The 19,744-nt window shown below is 40.9% G+C and overlaps 1 protein-coding gene across 2 annotated transcripts in view; it reads right to left on the bottom strand.

Moving 5' to 3' along the window:
• Nucleotides 1-230: 230 nt before the first annotated feature.
• The window catches only part of LOC135104231 (uncharacterized), a 78,076-nt gene continuing 58,562 nt past the window's right edge, over nt 231-19,744 (bottom strand). The window contains exons 1-2 of one of the 2 annotated variants that reach the window (XM_064011385.1): nt 11,648-11,820; nt 231-1,197 (exon numbers count right to left, since the gene is read on the bottom strand). In XM_064011385.1, the coding sequence (XP_063867455.1) occupies nt 377-1,197; nt 11,648-11,798 (972 nt within the window). In that variant the 5' untranslated portion in view covers nt 11,799-11,820 and the 3' untranslated portion in view covers nt 231-376. Of the gene's footprint in view, nt 1,198-11,647; nt 11,821-19,744 lie in introns of those variants that run through there. The other variant, XM_064011386.1, reaches the window with a different exon arrangement.

The following is a 19,744-nucleotide window of genomic DNA, read 5'->3' as shown; positions in this document are numbered from 1 at the left end:
CATATCAACGATGAATTGCACTCATACCATGAAGTTTTGTTCTTAAGCTTCATGAAAAAATTTTCGGATTGTCTTCATTTTGTTCATTTCAGTATCAAATGCTTTAAATATGTTTTCTTACTTAGAATGTGATTTATTAGACGAATATAAACACAATGAGGGGTTAACATTCTTCATATCTGAACTTTCATGGGCACATCGCTGGGAATTCGATGGCATCTATGTCATGATGTAAATATATATGTATAAAGAATACAGCACAGAACAACTACACAGATCAAGAAGACACACAACAGCCACGGAAAGTGTAAGCATCACACAGAGGAAAGGAGCGGGTTGGGGAGCAGGAAGCACCCACGCCCCGCTGTACAAGACGTCACTCACCTGTGAGATGTGGAGGTACAGGCGGGGGTGATGCCTCCGCCGAGCTGGTGGAGAGGCTGGCCGAGGCAGTCCTGGTGGTGCTACCGGTGTTATTAGCTGCCTCGTAGATGTCGATTTCAGAGTAGTGGTGGTCAAGCACCCTGGCTCCAGGGCCCTGCCGGGGCCGGGAGTGCGAGGCGCTAGCCACTCTGCCATTACTCTCCGCCTTGTCGTCCTGCTGGCTTTGTCCTGAGCCTCGCTGCCGTGTTGATCCCGCTTTGTTGCCGCGCCTGGGCCTCTTGATCGAGGGACACTGGCCACCGGGCACGCCACTGCTCGCACTGTTCCGTCCTTCACGGCTGCTGGTGCGGTCCCGCAGACTCCCGCGGATCCCAGGGTCCCGCACACGTTCACTCTTACACAGGTTAACGAGTTCAATATCACTAGAAGCCTTGGAACTTATCAATGACTTCCTGTCCCTAGCGCTACCGTGGTGTCCTGCAACCCAGTGGGAAGGCGAAGGCGAAGGCGAGGGCGAGGCCGTGGAGGTTCCTTTGAAGGCGGCCTCACTTGGCGGGCCTCGCTCAGGTAAGGGAGGAGGAGTATCTCCGGAAATGGCGTGAAAGCTTCCTGGGGGCGTTATTAGATGACTCCTGGACGTTGCCTCCACGCCAGCCACGGGACGGAAAGGCGAGAGGTCTGCGTCGCCCTCCGGCACTCCCCCAGCAGGCAGGCCGCCGCGGGGACTCGGGGAGTGCGAGGAGAGGTATGAAAAGAGGCTGTAGATGGTCTTGTCCAGGTCCCGCACCACCACATTGCGATCCACAGCCACACCTGCAGAGCAATGGCATGACAGGGTTAAGAGAGTGGCGCGAACAGCGGCACATCACACACCTACTGCAATACTGTTGTCTACACACTTAAACAAGGACCGGAAGCCTCATGTAAAGAACACATAAGAACAATGCCATGTTATTAATACCAGCCGTGTATGGAAGACACTCAGCTACCTGGCGTACGAGTCCCGGTGATAAACTGAACAAAACAAGTGGTGTGTACAGGTAAAGAATGGCCATATAAAAGAAAGATGACACCAGAAAGACAAACTGAACACAATATAAGTACCTTTTAAAATGCTGATGACACAAAGGAAAATAAATCAACATAACATGTATACTTGAGGGAAAACAAAAAAAATCAGAGCACAGACGTGTGGAGAGTGAAGTGAGGGAAGGGACAAAGAATGGCATACACGAGCAGGATGACGTGGAGGAATGAATGACAGGACAGGGACAGTGAGGGTGAGCTAGGAAGAATGAAAGTGGCGTTTAGATGTAGTGTGATTAGGCGCGGTATGCTGTTGTTAAAAGACTGAGAGAGAGAGGGAGACTGAGGAGTGGGCTGAGGAAAAACGGGGCTGAGGCAGGGGCGAGGAGAGGAGGGGAGGAGAGGGGCGGGTGGATAAGAGGCTAGAAGATGAAGAATGATGGATTGCACTAGAGAAGGGCTGTCAGGGTGAGCAGATGTCACCGAGCTGCACCCTTTGTAACCTGACAGTGGCTGGAGTGGTCTCAGTTCCTGGACCTAATGAACACACACACACACACACACACACACACACACACACACACACACACACACACACACACACACACACACACACACACACACACACAACGGAATGCTGCGTGCTGTAGAGGTGAGTGGTGGGTGTAAGTGAATAGCTGTTATGTAGTTTTTATCAAGGTAGGCACTGGCCACTATTGTTGAGTGGTTGTGGTTGTGGTGGTGGTTTGGCGTTAAAGGTTACACACGAGAATACGTATGTATATTCCAGAAATCACGTTTCCTCTTCGCATTGTATTGTATTCTGAATAGAGTCACGAATCGTCCTTTCGTGAGACAAAATATAAAAAAAATGAATAAATAAATAAGTGAAATAAAAGAAAAGAAATCTAATTGAATTGTGTACTATAGTGGTATGGTTTTGAATTTAGGACACGACAGCAGCATCAGCAGCAGTAGCAACCAACAACAACAACAACAACAACAACAACAACAACAACAACAACAACAACAACAACAATAATAATAATAATAATAATGATAATAATAATAATAATAATAATAATAATAATAATAATAATAATAATAATAATGAGAATAAGAATAAGAATAATGAGAGTAAATAACAAAGGTGTTAGACTTGAAGTCAAGAGATGCGGAAGTTAATTATCTTTGGACTTAAAACAGTTGTGAGATTATAAAATTATCAGTAAACTCTCTCTCTCTCTCTCTCTCTCTCTCTCTCTCTCTCTCTCTCTCTCTCTCTCTCTCTCTCTCTCTCTCTCTCTCTCTCTGTAATCTATATACCTAATAGCCATTCATTGTATCTCATCCAGTCCTTAACTAAATCAATGCTACATAACGACACGAAGGCATTAGACTAATGTAATTTGTATCACCATCACCTAATTTAGTACACGTGCTGCATCAAAGAGGTAATGGTGCCGCTCTTGCTGCCACTGCGTTGTTAGCAGCAGCGGCGGTGGTAGTGGTAGTGGATGCAAGTACACGGACTATACACTATTATCATTAGTAGTACAGCACAGGTGGTAGTGGTGATGGTGTTGAAGTAGTAGTAGTAGTAGTAGTAGGAGGAGGAGGAGGAGGAGGAGGAGGAATATACAAAGGAATATACAAACGAAGACCAAACAACAACCATGAGATCCTTAGTAGTCTGTTTGGGCAACTATTCTATGTTAACTGTTAGTGGGAAAGACAGGATAGTACAGAAGAAGGCTCCTCCCCACCCCCTATCCCTCCACCCGAAGCTGTTAGGAAAAGGAAAGAGGAGGAGGAGGAGGAAAAAGAAAGAGAAAAGAAAAGGAAAAAAAAAGAAAAAAGAAAAAGAAAAGAAAAAAGAAAAGAAAAAGAGCTTCAGCAAACCATAAACTGACAAACTTTTTTAAGTTAACGAATACCCATGTGAGTAAAAAACAGCAAAGTTAAAAATTTTAAAGGTTAATTCATACTGCCAGAAATAAAATGTGACATAAGAAAGCGAAACTAGAAAAAAACATACTAGTGGCACTCAAGTTCATAAGACCCTCTCTCTCTCTCTCTCTCTCTCTCTCTCTCTCTCTCTCTCTCTCTCTCTCTCTCTCTCTCTCTCTCTCAGCACAATGAAAGTAATACCTAGTGAGTTTGAGAGTTCGCGATTTAATAGTAGAAAGTAGATAAAGATTTTTGTACTTCACCCTATTAATTTTAATAACACCAAGAATCAGGTAAATTTCGAGCAATCATCCTCATTTGTACTAATCTGAGAGAGAGAGAGAGAGAGAGAGAGAGAGAGAGAGAGAGAGAGAGAGAGAGAGAGAGAGAGAGAGAGAGAGAGAGAGAGAGAGAGAGAGAGAGCGCCTGGATATAGCAGGCGCCTTCGACAGGGTCTGGCATGGGGGCCTTCTGGAAAAGCTGAGGGCAAAGGGGATCCAGGGTGACCTCCTTCAGCTCCTTGGCGACTACCTCCAAGGAAGGACCCTCCAGGTCGTTGTCAATGGGCAAGCGTCCGAGTCCCTCCCGGTGAGAGCGTCAGTGCCACAGGGCTCGGTGCTGGGGCCAGTCCTGTGGAACATCTACGTGGACGATCTTCTCCGACAGCTGCCGGCGATCTCAGCTTATGCTGACGATTGCACTCTCTCCTGTACCTACCCTCGACACGAAAGTGTGCGTGCTGCTGAAGACATCAATCAGCAGCTTGGGGTGATACAGGAGTGGGGGGCACGCTGGCAGGTGACCTTTGCTCCGGAGAAGACACAGGCAATGGTAGTTTCTCGATCCCCCGCTGCCGAGCCAGCAGTGGAGGGAGGGCTAAGCTCTGGTGGCCTTCCTCTCGAACTCCAGGAGTCCGTCAAGATTCTGGGGGTGGAGGTGGATCGAGGGCTGCGGTTTGACCGCCACGTCAAACACATTGCCCTTAAGGCCTCACACCGAGTCTCCTCCTTGAGGAGGGTGGCCAACTTGCTCGACAAGAGAGGGAGCCTCTTGCTCTACAAGGCCCAGATACGGCCTTATTTAGAGTATGCCGCCCTCTCCTGGATGTCCTGTGCTGCCACACACATCAGCAAGCTCGACGGCATCCAGCGACGGGCGCTGCGACTGGTGGAAGCAGCAGGTGACCCAGCCCATCCTGAGGCTCCCGTCGACACGCTAGAACACCGAAGGGACGTGGCGGCCCTTGTGGTGTTCCACAAGGCACAGGTGCAGGGTGTGCCACATCTGGCGGGACTACGGCTGCCCACCAGAGTCACCTCGCGGGACACGAGAATGGTGTTATCCAGTGGTGACTCAGTGGAAGTGCCGCGTTCCCGCTCCAGCCAACACCAGCGCATCTTTTGGGGGCGAGTGTCTAGACTGTGGAACGTCTTCGCGTCCTCCGTCCCTCATATCAGGGGGATGGATACCCAGGACGTGAAGTTAGCAGCACACCACTGGAGGGGCTCGTTCCCAACCCCCCGGCTAACAATATTAACATAAGTCCATAAAGAATGTATATATATATATATATATATATATATATATATATATATATATATATATATATATATATATATATATATATATATATATATATATATATATATATATATATATATATATATATATATATATATATATATATATATATATATATATATATATCTTTATATTTATATTTGTGTGTTGTGTCCCACCCCTAAAATAGGTTGCACACGGCAGTGCGCCTTCGGGTGATAATGTACCTATGTTTAAATTTAAAAAAAAAAAAAAAGGAAAAGGGCCGGGTTCTTTTTTAATTATCGTTACCCGGGAAGAGAGTTTCCTTGAAGCCATGCACTGTTACAGTAATGCCTGCGAGATCATCAATCACGGGGATTATAATTCACTCACTCGTTCGTTTTACGGCAATAATTAAAAAGGAGATAAGTGCTTTTCCCCTTACAGCTTAAAAATGCTGCCAATACTGAAGAATTGTCAGGACGGTATATTAAATGTTGGAAGATTCTTTATGTTTGAGTTCAATCTTCACCTGCATCATTAATTACTTGAAAGTCTATTAATCAACGAACGTAATCAAATGGTGAATGTCTCAAAGAAACAATATAGCGAATCACACACACACACACACACACACACACACACACACACACACACACACACACACACACACATATATGTATGTATGTATGCATGAATATATATGTATATGTATATATGTATATATATATATATATATATATATATATATATATATATATATATATATATATATATATATATATATATATATATATATATATATATATATATATATATATATATATATATATATATATATATATATATATATATATATATTTTTTTTTTTTTTTTTTTTTTTTTTTTTTTTTTTTTTTTTTCTTATGTAGGAAGGACACTGGCCAAGGGCAACGAAAATCCAAGAAAAAAAATGCCCATTGAAATGCTAGTCCCATAAAAGGGTCAAAGCAGTGGTCAAAAATTGATGAATAAGTGTCTTGAAACCACCCTCTTGAAGGAATTCAAGTCATAGGAAGGTGAAAATACAGAAGCAGGCAGGGAGTTCCAAAGTTTACCAGAGAAAGGGATGAATGATTGAGAATACTGGTTAACTCTTGCGTTAGAGAGGTGGACAGAATAGGGGTGAGAGAAGGAAGAAAGTCTTGTGCAGCGAGGCCGCGGTAGGAGGGCAGGCATGCAGTTAGCAAGATCAGAAGAGCAGTTAGCATGAAAATAGCGGTAGAAGACAGCTAGAGATGCAACATTGCGGCGGTGAGAGAGAGGCTGAAGACAGTCAATTAGAGGAGAGAGTTGATGAGACGAAAAGCTTTTGATTCCACCCTGTCTAGAAGAGCAGTATGAGTGGAACCCTCCCAGACATGTGAAGCATACTCCATACATGGACGGATAAGGCCCTTGTACAGAGTTAGCAGCTGGGGGGTGAGAAAAACTGGCGGAGACGTCTCAGAACACCTAACTTCATAGAAGCTGTTTCAGCTAGAGATGAGATGTGAAGTTTCCAGTTCAGATTATAAGTAAAGGACAGTCCGAGGATGTTCAGTGTAGAAGAGGGGGACAGTTGAGTGTCATTGAAGAAGAGGGGATAGTTGTCTGGAAGGTTGTGTCGAGTTCATAGATGGAGGAATTGAGTTTTTGAGGCATTGAACAATACCAAGTTTGCTCTGCCCCAATCAGAAATTTTAGAAAGATCACAAGTCAAGCGTTCTGTGGTTTCCCTGCGTGAAATGTTTACCTCCTGAAGGGTTGGACGTCTATGAAAAGACGTGGAAAAGTGTAGGGTGGTATCATCAGCGTAGGAGTGGATAGGATAAGAAATTTAGTTTTATAAGATCATTAATGAATAATAAGAAGAGAATGGGTGACAGGACAGAACCCTGAGGAGCACCACTGTTAATAGATTTAGGAGAAGAACAGTAACCGTCTACCACAGCAGCAATAGAACGGTCAGAAAGGGAACTTGAGATGAAGTTACAGAGAGAAGGAGAGAAGCCGTAGGAGGGTAGTTTGGAAATCAAAGCTTTGTGCCAGACTCTATCAAATGCTTTTGATATGTCCAAGGCAACAGCAAAAGTTTCACCAAAATCTCTAAAAGAGGATGACCAAGACTCAGTAAGGAAAGCCTGAAGATCACTAGTAGAGCGGCCTTGACGGAACCCATATTGGCGATCAGATAGAAGAAGGCTGTGAAGTGATACATGTTTAAGAATCTTCCTGTTGAGGATAGATTCAAAAACTTTAGATAGGCAGGAAATTAATATATATATATATATATATATATATATATATATATATATATATATATATATATATATATATATATATATATATATATATATATATTAGAAATATCTATTTCCAAAGCTGAACTCTTCGCTCAAACCTTTGCTAAAAACTCTAACTTGGACGATTCTGGGCTTGTTCCTTCCTCTCCTCCATCCTCTGACTACTTCATGCCACGTATTAAAATCCTTCGCAATGATGTTTTCCATGCCCTCGTTGGCCTAAACCCTCGGAAGGCTTATGGACCTGATGGGGTCCTTCCTATTGTTCTCCGAAACTGTGCCTCCGTGCTTGCACTTTGCCTAGTCAAACTCTTTCAACTCTGTCTGTCAACATCCACCTTTCCTTCTAGCTGGAAGTTTGCCTACATTCAACCTGTTCCTAAAAAGGGTGACCGTTCTAATCCCTCAAACTACCGTCCTATTGCTTTAATTTCCTGCCTATCTAAAGTTTTTGAATCTATCCTCAACAGGAAGATTCTTAAACATCTATCACTTCACACCCTTCTATCTGATCGCCAGTATGGGTTCCGTCAAGGCCGCTCTACTGGTGATCTTCTGGCTTTCCTTACTGAGTCTTGATCATCCTCTTTTAGAGATTTTGGTGAAACTTTTGCTGTTGCCTTGGTGATATCAAAAGCTTTTGATAGAGTCTGGCACAAAGCTTTGATTTCCAAACTACCCTCCTACGGTTTCTATCCTTCTCTCTGTAACTTCATCTCAAGTTTCCTTTCTGACCGTTCTATTGCTGCTGTGGTAGACGGTCACTGTTCTTCTCCTAAATCTATTAACAGTGGTGTTCCTCAGGGTTCTGTCCTCTCACCCACTCTCTTCTTATTATTCATTAATGATCTTCTAAACCAAACTTCTTGTCCTATCCACTCCTACGCTGATGATACCACCCTGCACTTTTCCACGTCTTTTCATAGACGTCCAACCCTTCAGGAGGTAAACATTTCACGCAGGGAAGCCACAGAACGCTTGACTTGTGATCTTTCTAAAATTTCTGATTGGGGCAGAGCAAACTTGGTATTGTTCAATGCCTCAAAAACTCAATTCCTCCATCTATCAACTCGACGCAACCTTCCAGACAACTATCCCCTCTTCTTGAATGACACTCAACTGTCCCCCTCTTCTACACTGAACATCCTCGGTCTGTCCTTTACTTATAATCTGAACTGGAAACTTCACATCTCATCTCTAGCTAAAACAGCTTCTATGAAGTTAGGTGTTCTGAGACGTCTCCGCTAGTTTTTCTCACCCCCCAGCTGCTAACTCTGTACAAGAGCCTTATTCGTCCATGTATGGAGTATACTTCACATGTCTGGGGGGGGGTTCCACTCATACTGCTCTTCTTGACAGGGTGGAATCAAAAGCTTTTCGTCTCATCAACTCTCTCCTCTAACTGACTGTCTTCAGCCTCTCTCTCACCGCCGCAATGTTGCATATCTAGCTGTCTTCTACCGCTATTTTCATGCTAACTGTTCTTCTGATCTTGCTAACTGCATGCCTCCCCTCCTTCCGCGGCCTCGCTGCACATGACTTTCTTCTTTCTCTCACCCCTATTCTGTCCACCTCTCTAACGCAAGAGTTAACCAGTATTCTCAATCATTCATCCCTTTCTCTGGTAAACTCTGGAACTCCCTGCCTGTTTCTGTATTTCCACCTTCCTATGACTTGAATTCCTTCAAGAGGGAGGTTTCAAGACACTTATTCACCAATTTATGACCACTGCTTTGACCCTTTTATGGGACTGGCATTTCAGTGGGCATATTTTTTTATTGGATTTTTGTTGCCCTTGGCCAGTGTCCTTCCTACATATAAAAAAAAAAATATTTCACGCAGGGAAGCCATAGAACGCTTGACTTCTGATCTTTCTAAAATTTCTGATTGCGGCAGAGCAAACTTGGTATTGTTCAATGCCTCAAAAACTCAATTCCTCCATCTATCAACTCGACACAACCTTCCAGACAACTATTCCCTCTTCTTCAGTGACACTCAATTGTCTCCCTCTTCTACACTGAACATCCTCGACCTGCCCTTTACTTATAATCTGAACTGGAAACTTCACATCTCATCTCTAGCTAAAACAGCTTCTATGAAGTTAGGTGTTCTGAGACGTCTCCGCCAGTTTTTCTCACCCTCCCAGCTGCTAACTCTGTACAAAGGCCTTATCCGTCCATGTATGGAGTATGCTTCACATGTCTGGGGGAGGGTTCCACTCATACTGCTCTTCTAGACAGGATGGAATCAAAAGCTTTTCATCTCATCAACTCCTCTCCTCTAACTGACTGTCTTCAGCCTCTCTCTCACCGCCGCAATGTTGCATCTCTAGCTGTCTTCTACCGCTATTTTCATGCTAACTGCTCTTCCGATCTTGCTAACTGCATGCCTCCCCTCCTCCTGCGGCCTCGCTGCACAAGACTTTCTTCTTTCTCTCACCCCTATTCTGTCCAACTCTCTAACGCAAGAGTTAACCAGTATTCTCAATCATTCATCCCTTTCTCTGGTAAACTCTGGAACTCCCTGCCTGCTTCTGTATTTCCACCTTCCTATGACTTGAATTCCTTCAAGAGAGAGATTTCAAGACACTTATTCATCAAATTTCGACTACTGCTTTGACCCTTTTATAGGACTGGCATTTCAGTGGGCATTTTCTTTATTGGATTTCTGTTGCCCTCAGCCACTGTCCCTCCTATATATAATAAAAAAATAAATTAAATTAAATTAAATTAAAAAAAAAAAACATCCTATGAGCCAATTTAGTACATCACCTATGCTCTCCCTCATCATCTAATAACATGACTTTTCACGCTCATGCAACGGCCTGCCTCTCACAATCTATTATCGTCAAAAATAAATAAATAAATAAATAAATAAATAAAATAAATAATAATAATAATAATAATAATAATAATAATAATAATAATAATAATAATAACAATAATAATAATAATAAATAAATAAATAAATGAATAAAATAAATAAAATAAAATAAAAAATAAACCTCTTCTCCCTTCATATAACTGCCAGTCAGCGTGTGGTAGCATCACGTAACAGCTGGTTTTCTCATTATGTAACTGCCAGCCCCTTATTTACAATTACAAACATTAATAACAGTCAGCATCTTGATCGAAGTAACAGCCGGTCCCCTCACACACCATCCGCTATAGTTACAGCCTATCTCCGCATACTTTCCAGCAGTTTCCCTGGCTGGATGACGCCTTAAGCATGCAGCTATTTGTCAGAATTACTATCACGTTTACATGACAATATTCGCATGCAATTCTAAACTTTCAGCTTGGAGAGTCTCGTGCTATCTTTCATCACTGCGCTGAGATACAATGAAATGCCTAAACGTTCAAAGCAAAATGCAAAATATAACAAAATTATGTTCTGCAGGAATTTTAAAATAGGACGCGGGAACCTCTCGAAAATCAAAAGGGAAGTCTAGTTAAAAGTTTGGACACCTGCGTAATAGCCTCTCATCCCACCACCCACTGGCCTCCTGCCCGCCTGTGGGGAAGCTGCCTAAAACAAGAGACAAGGAAACCACGAAAACTCAGATTTCTTGTGGCCTTGGCGCCTCTATATATAAAATACACTAGGCTATATTATAAGTTAATACTCATAAATTATTAAGCATAATTCCATACTTTATTCTTTTTTACTTTAATATTAGAAATAATGCTTGGCTTTTTATAATCCATGAACTAGGTTACACTATTTTTGCCTTTCTATCTAATATGCAATACATTAAATTTGCTTCTTTTACATTTCACAAGCAATTATTTTTTATATGCAGTTAGGTTATAATTATATCCAGTAAGAATGGCTTAAACAGTCAGGCTATATTATTACATGCATTTTCCTTGGTGAAATAATTACAAGCATTCACTTTTTATGAGGCTGAAGCTGCAAAACTCTCTCTCTCTCTCTCTCTCTCTCTCTCTCTCTCTCTCTCTCTCTCTCTCTCTCTCTCTCTCTCTCTCGTACCGTGCATCCAAAACAAAACCTCCTTGGACTTAACAGCAATTACGTCCCTGATATATGGATATGGATTAAAAGAAGTCGTGTTCTTTGCCTATATTTCCCATACAAAACATGCTAAGATGACCCTCCAAAACTTCCCTCCAAAATTACGATTCTATTCAGTATTAACTCCTGAAGACGCGAGCCATGCAGTTGGAGTGGATGTATTGTTCAGTCAAAACTCCTCTTTTCAAATATGTTTTTTTTTCTTTTTTTAAGATTAAGGTTTCTGTGGAAGTCTAGATGAAAAGAATAGATAAAACAAATACATTTTAAAAAGCAGTGAAGTCTCGGTAATTACAGATACGTCTTATTTTTTACCTTCCTCCTTTCCTTTGTATTTCTTTCCAACATATTGCCTCCTTACTTTTAAATGCTTCATCCTTACTCACCTCTTTGGTCTGTAATCTTTCCGTGACGTGGGTGAAGGATTGCAGCCCGGCACTCTAATAACAACACTGATAACGAAGACACACGAACGCTAGACACTCCACCTTGCACTCCTCCAAGGAAACTACATGGCGCCGATTTCCTCAGGGCCATGTAACTAAGACGAAGGCTATCCACATATTTTTTCTTGGGTACTTTTTTTTTTATTATTTCAGTACACTTAATTGTTTTAATATTCACATACCATAAGAATTAATATTTCAAGACAAAATGCAGGTATTAGAAAATAGTAACCTAAAGGAACCGAAATGACGGTGACTTTCATTTTCTGCTAAGTCATTTTAGCACATATATTAATGCATTTGAGGTACCAATAAATTATCCTAATATATATTATGAGGCTTTTAAGAAAATATATAGGTTTTGGAACATAATAATAGAAACAGGGACACGAAGTAACATCCCATCCCGGTTCGAAAAACTACTCATCCTTATTCATTTTCACCTGATGCAAGTCATAACAAAAATTAATGGCGTAAATTCTTAGATCAAGAACTATGTAAATATCATTATTTTAGCTAGTAAGAATCTCTATCATGATGCCGATATAGAGAACATGCCGAAGCCTCCTAAGAAATGGCCGATACTGAAGTGGGAAGTCCAATGCTAGGCTAACGTGGACGAATCACGATACCACTGATACTGACTTACTAGGATAGACTGGACGCATCTTTTTTGCACTTCTGCCACTACATCATTAAAAAAAAATAAAAAAATAAAATAAATACATAAAAATACTACATCAAAGTTACCACCACTAACGCGTGATAAAATAAATGCACTCACTCGCTGTCCTGGGAAGGGACGAAACAAAAGTAACGGGGAAATACAAATAAATAGATAAATAAATAAAAATAAAAATAAAAAAAAAATACGAGATGAAAGAGAAAAATGACAATGAAAAATATTTAAACATAAGTAATCGTTAAAATAATACTGATTTTACGAGATGAAAATGATTACTGAGAAAATATTTAAACCTACCTATTCGTTGCTCTTAATACTGAACCCTAAACTGTGTGAACAACAAACACCTCGCATCATTACTTAAGTCATGCAACAACTTCATACTGTACAATACAGTAGCTGTTTACTGTACTGTAGTCAGTATAGGACAGGGTTGTCATAAAAAAAAAAAGATAAATAAATAAATATATATATAAAAACACCCAAAAAAATACTACAAAAAAAACAGCCTAAATGGATATATATATATATATATATATATATATATATATATATATATATATATATATATATATATATATATATATATATATATATATATATATATATATATATATAAATTTTGTTCTATTTCATATAGATAATTAAGGTCTATGTATGTGTATATACATAAAAAATGTAAAAGTAGTCAAGTCTGATCCGTTCATTTCTTGTAAAGCACAAGTTAACAAAGGCTTTGTCCAGCCGGGCCAATCTATGTCAGCATGACCTAAACAAGTATGTGTTCTTCATTATATGAGAGTTAAAATTTATCAAGATCTAACTCGCCTTGTAATTTCTGGCACCTAGCCGAAAATAACTTCAATAACTTTGCTTCTTCACCTTTCCTTCCTTTATTTCAACCTGATGGCAACACTGCCATCTCATTTATTTCTAAAGCCAAACTCTTCACTCAGATCTTTACTAAAAATTCTTCCTTGGCTGATTCAGGGCTTGTTCCTCCCTCTCCTCCACCCTCTGACTACTTCATGCTACCTATTCAAATCCTTCGCAATGATGTTTTCCATGCCCTCGTTGGCCTTAACCCTCAGAAAGCTTACGAACTTGAAGAGGTCCCTCCCATTGTTCTCCGAAACTGTGCCTCCCTGCTTGCATCTCTTCCAACTCTGTCTATCAACATCTACCTTTCCTTCTTGCAGGAAGTTTGCCTACATTCAGCCTGTTCCGAAAAAGGGTGACCATTCTAATCCCTCAAACTATCGTCTTATTGCTTTAATTTCCTGCCTCTCTAAAGTTTTGAATCTATCCTCAACAGGAAGATCCTTAAACATGTATCGCTTCACATCCTTCTATCTGATCGCCAGTATGGGTTCCGTCTACTGGTGATCTAGCTTTCCTTACTGAGTCTTGGTCATCCTCTTTTAGGGATTTTGGTGAAACTTTTGCTGTTGCCTTAGACATATCGAAAGCTTTTGATAGAGTCTGGCACAAAGTTTTGATTTCCAAACTACCCTCCTGTGGCTTCTGTCTGTGGTGATCCCACACCACATTATATATTATATTGTCAAGGAAGAAGAAAGAAGAAAAGAAGAAAGAAGACAAAATAAGGAAGAAGGAAGAAGAGAAGTAGATAGAATAAGTAAGAGGAGGAGGCAGTAGACACCTGCCGAAACGATAATTACTCCCAGTGAGGTCTAAAGCACTGTTCAGGGGGTGCTGTGAACTTATCATTAAACCCAGCTGTGACCTCACTGAACGTTTCCCTTTGTGTCTCACAACACAAGGGGGCAGTCACAGCCTGCCCTCTAAAGACAACTCTCTTCCTCCACACAAAACTACAAGCACCTAATAACACACACACCCTTCACTCAAAAATTTTAAAATCATCATGGCGACTCCTACACCAGCCTCGGAGTCCCCATCTGGGGAGGGGACCATAAATGTCCCCAGGTCGGACTGCCTTTCTGTCGACGACCCTAAGTGTCTTGACACCCCCCTCAACTTTTTCTTCATTAACTTCTGCAACATTCGCGGTCTAAGATCTAATTTTCAATCTGTAGAACACCACCTCTCCTCTTCTAAACCTCATCTTCTTTTCCTCACTGAAACTCAGGTGTCTGAGGCAACTGACAGTAGCCCCTTTTCTGTTCCCTCTTATTTTCTCTATCCTCATTTTCGATCCAAAGCTGGATGCTGCGTTTATGTGCGCAATGACTTAACCTGCTCTCGTGCCCACGCTCTTGAATCTTCCGAGTTTTCCACCATCTGGCTACGACTACAGAGTCACTCTCATACTAAATTTATCTGTGCTGTATACCTCTCACCTAACTCCTCTGACTATAAGAAATTCTTTGACTACTTAACTTCCAAAGTGGAGCACATTCTGACCCTCTTCCCTTTTGCAGAGATCTCCATTCTTGGAGACTTCAGTGTTCACCACCAGCTTTGGCTTTCCTCTCCCTTCACTGACCATCCTGGTGAACTAGCCTACAACTTTGCTATCCTCCATGACCTAGAGCAATTGGTGCAACACCCTACTCGTATTCCTGACCGTCTTGGAGATACGCCCAACATTCTTGACCTTTTCCTGACCTCTAATCCTTCTGCTTATGCTGTCACCCTTTCTTCTCCGTTGGGCTCCTCCGATCACAATCTCATATCTTTATCTTGTCCTATCACTCCAATCCCTCCTCAGGATCCCCCATAAGCGAAGGTGCCTCTGGCGTTTTGCCTCTGCTAGTTGGGGGGACCTGAGGAAGTATTTTGCTGATTTTCCTTGAAATGACTACTGCTTCCGTGTCAGAGACCCGTCTTTGTGTGCTGAGCGCATAACAGAGGTGATAGTGTCTGGCATGGAGGCGTACATTCCTCACTCTTTTTCTCGACCTAAACCTTCTAAACCTTGGTTTAACACAGCTTGTTCTCGTGCTATACATGATAGAGAGGTGGCCCACAAAAGATACTTAAGCCTTCCATCACCAGAATCTCATGCACTTTATATTTCTGCCCGGAACCATACCAAGTCTGTTCTCCAACTAGCCAAAAACTCCTTCATTAACAGAAAATGTCAAAACCTTTCAAGATCTAACTCCCCTCGTGATTTCTGGCATCTAGCCAAAAATATCTACAATAACTTTGCTTCTTCTTCTTTCCCTCCTCTATTTCAACCAGATGGCACCACTGCTATCACATCTATTTCTAAAGCTGAACTCTTCGCTCAAACTTTTGCTGAAAACTCTACCTTGGACGATTCTGGGCTTGTTCCTCCCTCTCTTCCACCCTCTGACTACTTCATGCCACCTATTAAAATTCTTCGCAATGATGTTTTCCATGCCCTCGCTGGCCTAAACCCTCGGAAGGCTTATGGATCTGATGGGGTACCTCCTATTGTTCTCCGAAACTGTGCCTCCGTGCTTGCACCTTACCTAGTCAAACTCTTTCAACTCTCTCTGTCAACATCTACCTTTCCTTCTTGCTGGAAGTTTGCCTACATTCAACCTGTTCTTAAAAAGGGTGACCGTTCTAATCCCTCAAACTACCGTCCTATTACTTTAATTTCCTGCCTATCTAAAGTTTTTGAATCTATCCTCAACAGGAAGATTCTTAAACATCTATCACTTCACAACCTTCTATCTGATCGCCAGTATGGGTTCCGTCAAGGCCGCTCTACTGGTGATCTTCTGGCTTTCCTTACTGAGTCTTGGTCATCCTCTTTTAGAGATTTTGGTGAAACTTTTGCTGTTGCCTTGGACATATCAAAAGCTTTTGATAGAGTCTGGCACAAAGCTTTGATTTCCAAACTACCCTCCTACGGTTTCTATCCTTCTCTCTGTAACTTCATCTCAAGTTTCCTTTCTGACCGTTCTATTGCTGCTGTGGTAGACGGTCACTGTTCTTCTCCTAAATCTATTAACAGTGGTGTTCCTCAGGGTTCTGTCCTGTCACCCACTCTCTTCTTATTATTCATTAATGATCTTCTGAACCAAACTTCTTGTCCTATCCACTCCTACGCTGATGATACCACCCTGCACTTTTCCACGTCTTTTCATAGACGTCCAACCCTTCAGGAGGTTAAACATATCACGCAGGGAAGCCACAGAACGCCTGACTTCTGATCTTTCTAAAATTTCTGATTGGGGCAGAGCAAACTTGGTATTGTTCAATGCCTCAAAAACTCAATTCCTCCATCTATCAACTCGACACAATCTTCCAGACAACTATCCCCTCTTCTTCAATGACACTCAACTGTCCCCCTCTTCTACACTGAACATCCTCGGTCTGTCCTTTACTTATAATCTGAACTGGAAACTTCACATCTTATCTCTAGCTAAAACAGCTTCTATGAAGTTAGGTGTTCTGAGACGTCTCCGCCAGTTTTTCTCACCCCCCCAACTGCTAACTCTGTACAAGGGCCTTATCCGTCCATGTATGGAGTATGCTTCACATGTCTGGGGGGGGGTTCCACTCATATTGCTCTTCTAGACAGGGTGGAATCAAAAGCTTTTCGTCTCATCAACTCCTCTCCTCTAACTGACTGTCTTCAGCCTCTCTCTCACCGCAGCAATGTTGCATCTCTAGCTGTCTTCTATCGCTATTTTCATGCTAACTGCTCTTCTGATCTTGCTAACAGCATGCCTCCCCTCCTTCCGCGGCCTCGCTGCACAAGACTTTCTTCTTTTTCTCATCCCTATTCTGTCCACCTCTCTAACGCTAGAGTTAACCAGTATCTGGTAAACTCTGGAACTCCCTGCCTGCTTCTGTATTTCCACCTTCCTATGACTTGAATTCCTTCAAGAGGGAGGTTTCAAGACACTTATTCATCAATTTATGACCACTGCTTTGACCCTTTTGTGGGACTGCCATTTCAGCGGGCATTTTTTTTTTATTGGATTTTTGTTGCCCTTGGCCAGTGTCCTTCCTACATAAAAAAAAAAAAAAAAAAGAAGAAAGAAGAAACGGAGAAGATGAATAAAGTAGGGAGAATAACAAGCGGTCATACTACCCAGGAAAGGGAAGATAATTAGCACATGATATCGAGAGAGCACAGAAAACACAAACAAGGACACAGGGCCCACGCACTCCACAACAGGAAGACGGCCATACAACCTGGGAAGGCAGCTTGGGTCAAAGATTTATTCATCAATGATCTAAACAAAATTTCTTGTCCTATCCACTCCTACGCTGATATACCACCCTGCATTTTTCCACGTCTTTTCATAGACGTCCAACCCCTCAGGAAATAAACAATTCACGCAGGGAAGCCACAGAAAGCCTGATTTCTGATCTCCCTAAAATTTCTGATTGGGGCAGAGCAAACTTAGTATTGTTCATTGCCTCAAAAACTTAATTCCTCCACCTGTCAACTCGATACAACCTTCCAGACAACTATCCACTTTTCTTCAGTGATACTCAACTGTCTCCCTCTTCTACACTGAACATAATCGGTCTGCCCTTTACTTATAATCTAAACTGGATACTTCTCATCTCATCTCCAGCTAAAGCAGCTTATATGAAGTTTAGTGTTCTGAGTCATCTCCGCCAGTTTTTCTCACCGCCTCCAGCTGCTAACTCTATACAGGGGCCTTATCCGTCCATGTATGGAGTATGCTTCATATGCAGGGGGGTGGTTGCACTCATACCGTTCTTTTAGACAGGATGGAATCAAAAGTTTTTCGTCTCATCAACTCCTCTTCTCTGACTGACTGTCTTCAGCCTCTTATCGCCGCAATGTTGCATCTCTTGCTGTCTTCTACTGCTATTTTCATGTCAATTGCTCTTCTAATCTTGCTAACTGCATGCCTTTCTTCTTCCCGCGGCCTCGCTGCACAAGACTTTCTTCTTTCTCTCACCCCTATTCTGTCCACCTCTTTAATGAAAGAATTAACCAGTATTCTTAATCACTCATCCCTTTCTCTGGTAAACCCTGAAACTCCCTGCCTGCTTCTGTATTTCCAACTTTCTATGACATGAATTCTTTCAAGAGGGAGGTTCCAAAACACTTATCTTGTATTTATGACTTATGCATTCGAGTCTGTACGGGGACCGGCACCTCAATAATTTTTTTTTTTTTTGTTGCCCTTGGCCGGTGCCCCTCCTACATAAAATAAATAAATAAATTACACACACACACACACACACACACACACATATATATATATATATATATATATATATATATATATATATATATATATATATATATATATATATATATATATATATATATATATATATATATATATATATATATATATATATATATATATATATATATATATATATATATATATATATATATATATATATATATATATATATATATATATATATATATATATATATATATATATATATATATATATATATATATATATATATATATATATATTACTACTATGCTCTTGACATTTCATGCTTTCTTAGCATTTAGATTAAAGAAACAAAAAGGAAAAGAAAATAGCAGGCTATAAAAGAAGTTAAAAGACTAGTATGAAAATAAATGTTGAAATTATAGGAGACCGAAAAAAAAAAAAAAAAACCTATCAGCTAATGGATGAAGCCGGTGATTCTTTTATGTAATGAAAAAAAAGATGTATATTTTACACTCCAATGATGGTTCATCATTTGTAGTTATATTAAAGTATCGAAATTTAAAGGCGCATTCTTGGTGGTCCAAAACCGGATAGTTAGTTTTGCTCCTAAGCTCCGCCCACAAAGGACAGCCCAGAATACGTCGACATAACTGCCAGACATGCAATTATTTAATTCAGTACATGCCACCGATGGAGACACCTGCCTAGTGTCACCATCATCATCAGCATCAGATACCGCCGCCTGTTTGCCTGCTGGCCGTAAGCCGCTTCAAATCCTGATGATTCTACATGTCTTTTGCGTCTGGAGTGATGATACTGTGTTCGTTTGAGTTTTCACCGCTCTTCATTTTCAAATGATAATCATGTCTACTTGATATTATACATAACAAGATATGTTTATTAGATATGTTTTTACATCTCCTATAAGTCATGGTGTTTTCGTATTGCATTATGACAAAGACAATCATATTATAAACTTCAGGTCAGGAACATGGGGAATGCCATAAGGACACTCGCATTTTTAGTTTCAGATCTCGCTGGAAAATTTTTTCCTTGATTGAGTACACGAAGACATTGATGTTCATGTCTCTTAGAATAATTTCAGCAAAGCTTATTTCTTTAACAAAATAGAACAACATACTTCTAATAGGATATACGTTTCCTATAAATGCCATTTTAAGGTTTTACGTTACACATTCTTGGTCACATTTTCTCTAGGGTTTACGAAACAACGAGCGTGATTTACTGACAGTGTAAATT

This window comes from Scylla paramamosain, chromosome 10, assembly GCF_035594125.1.
Source record: "Scylla paramamosain isolate STU-SP2022 chromosome 10, ASM3559412v1, whole genome shotgun sequence".
Lineage (NCBI taxonomy): Eukaryota > Metazoa > Arthropoda > Malacostraca > Decapoda > Portunidae > Scylla > Scylla paramamosain.
The sequence above is the reverse complement of the archived record's forward strand: the minus strand, read 5'-3'. Positions and strand labels throughout refer to the sequence as shown.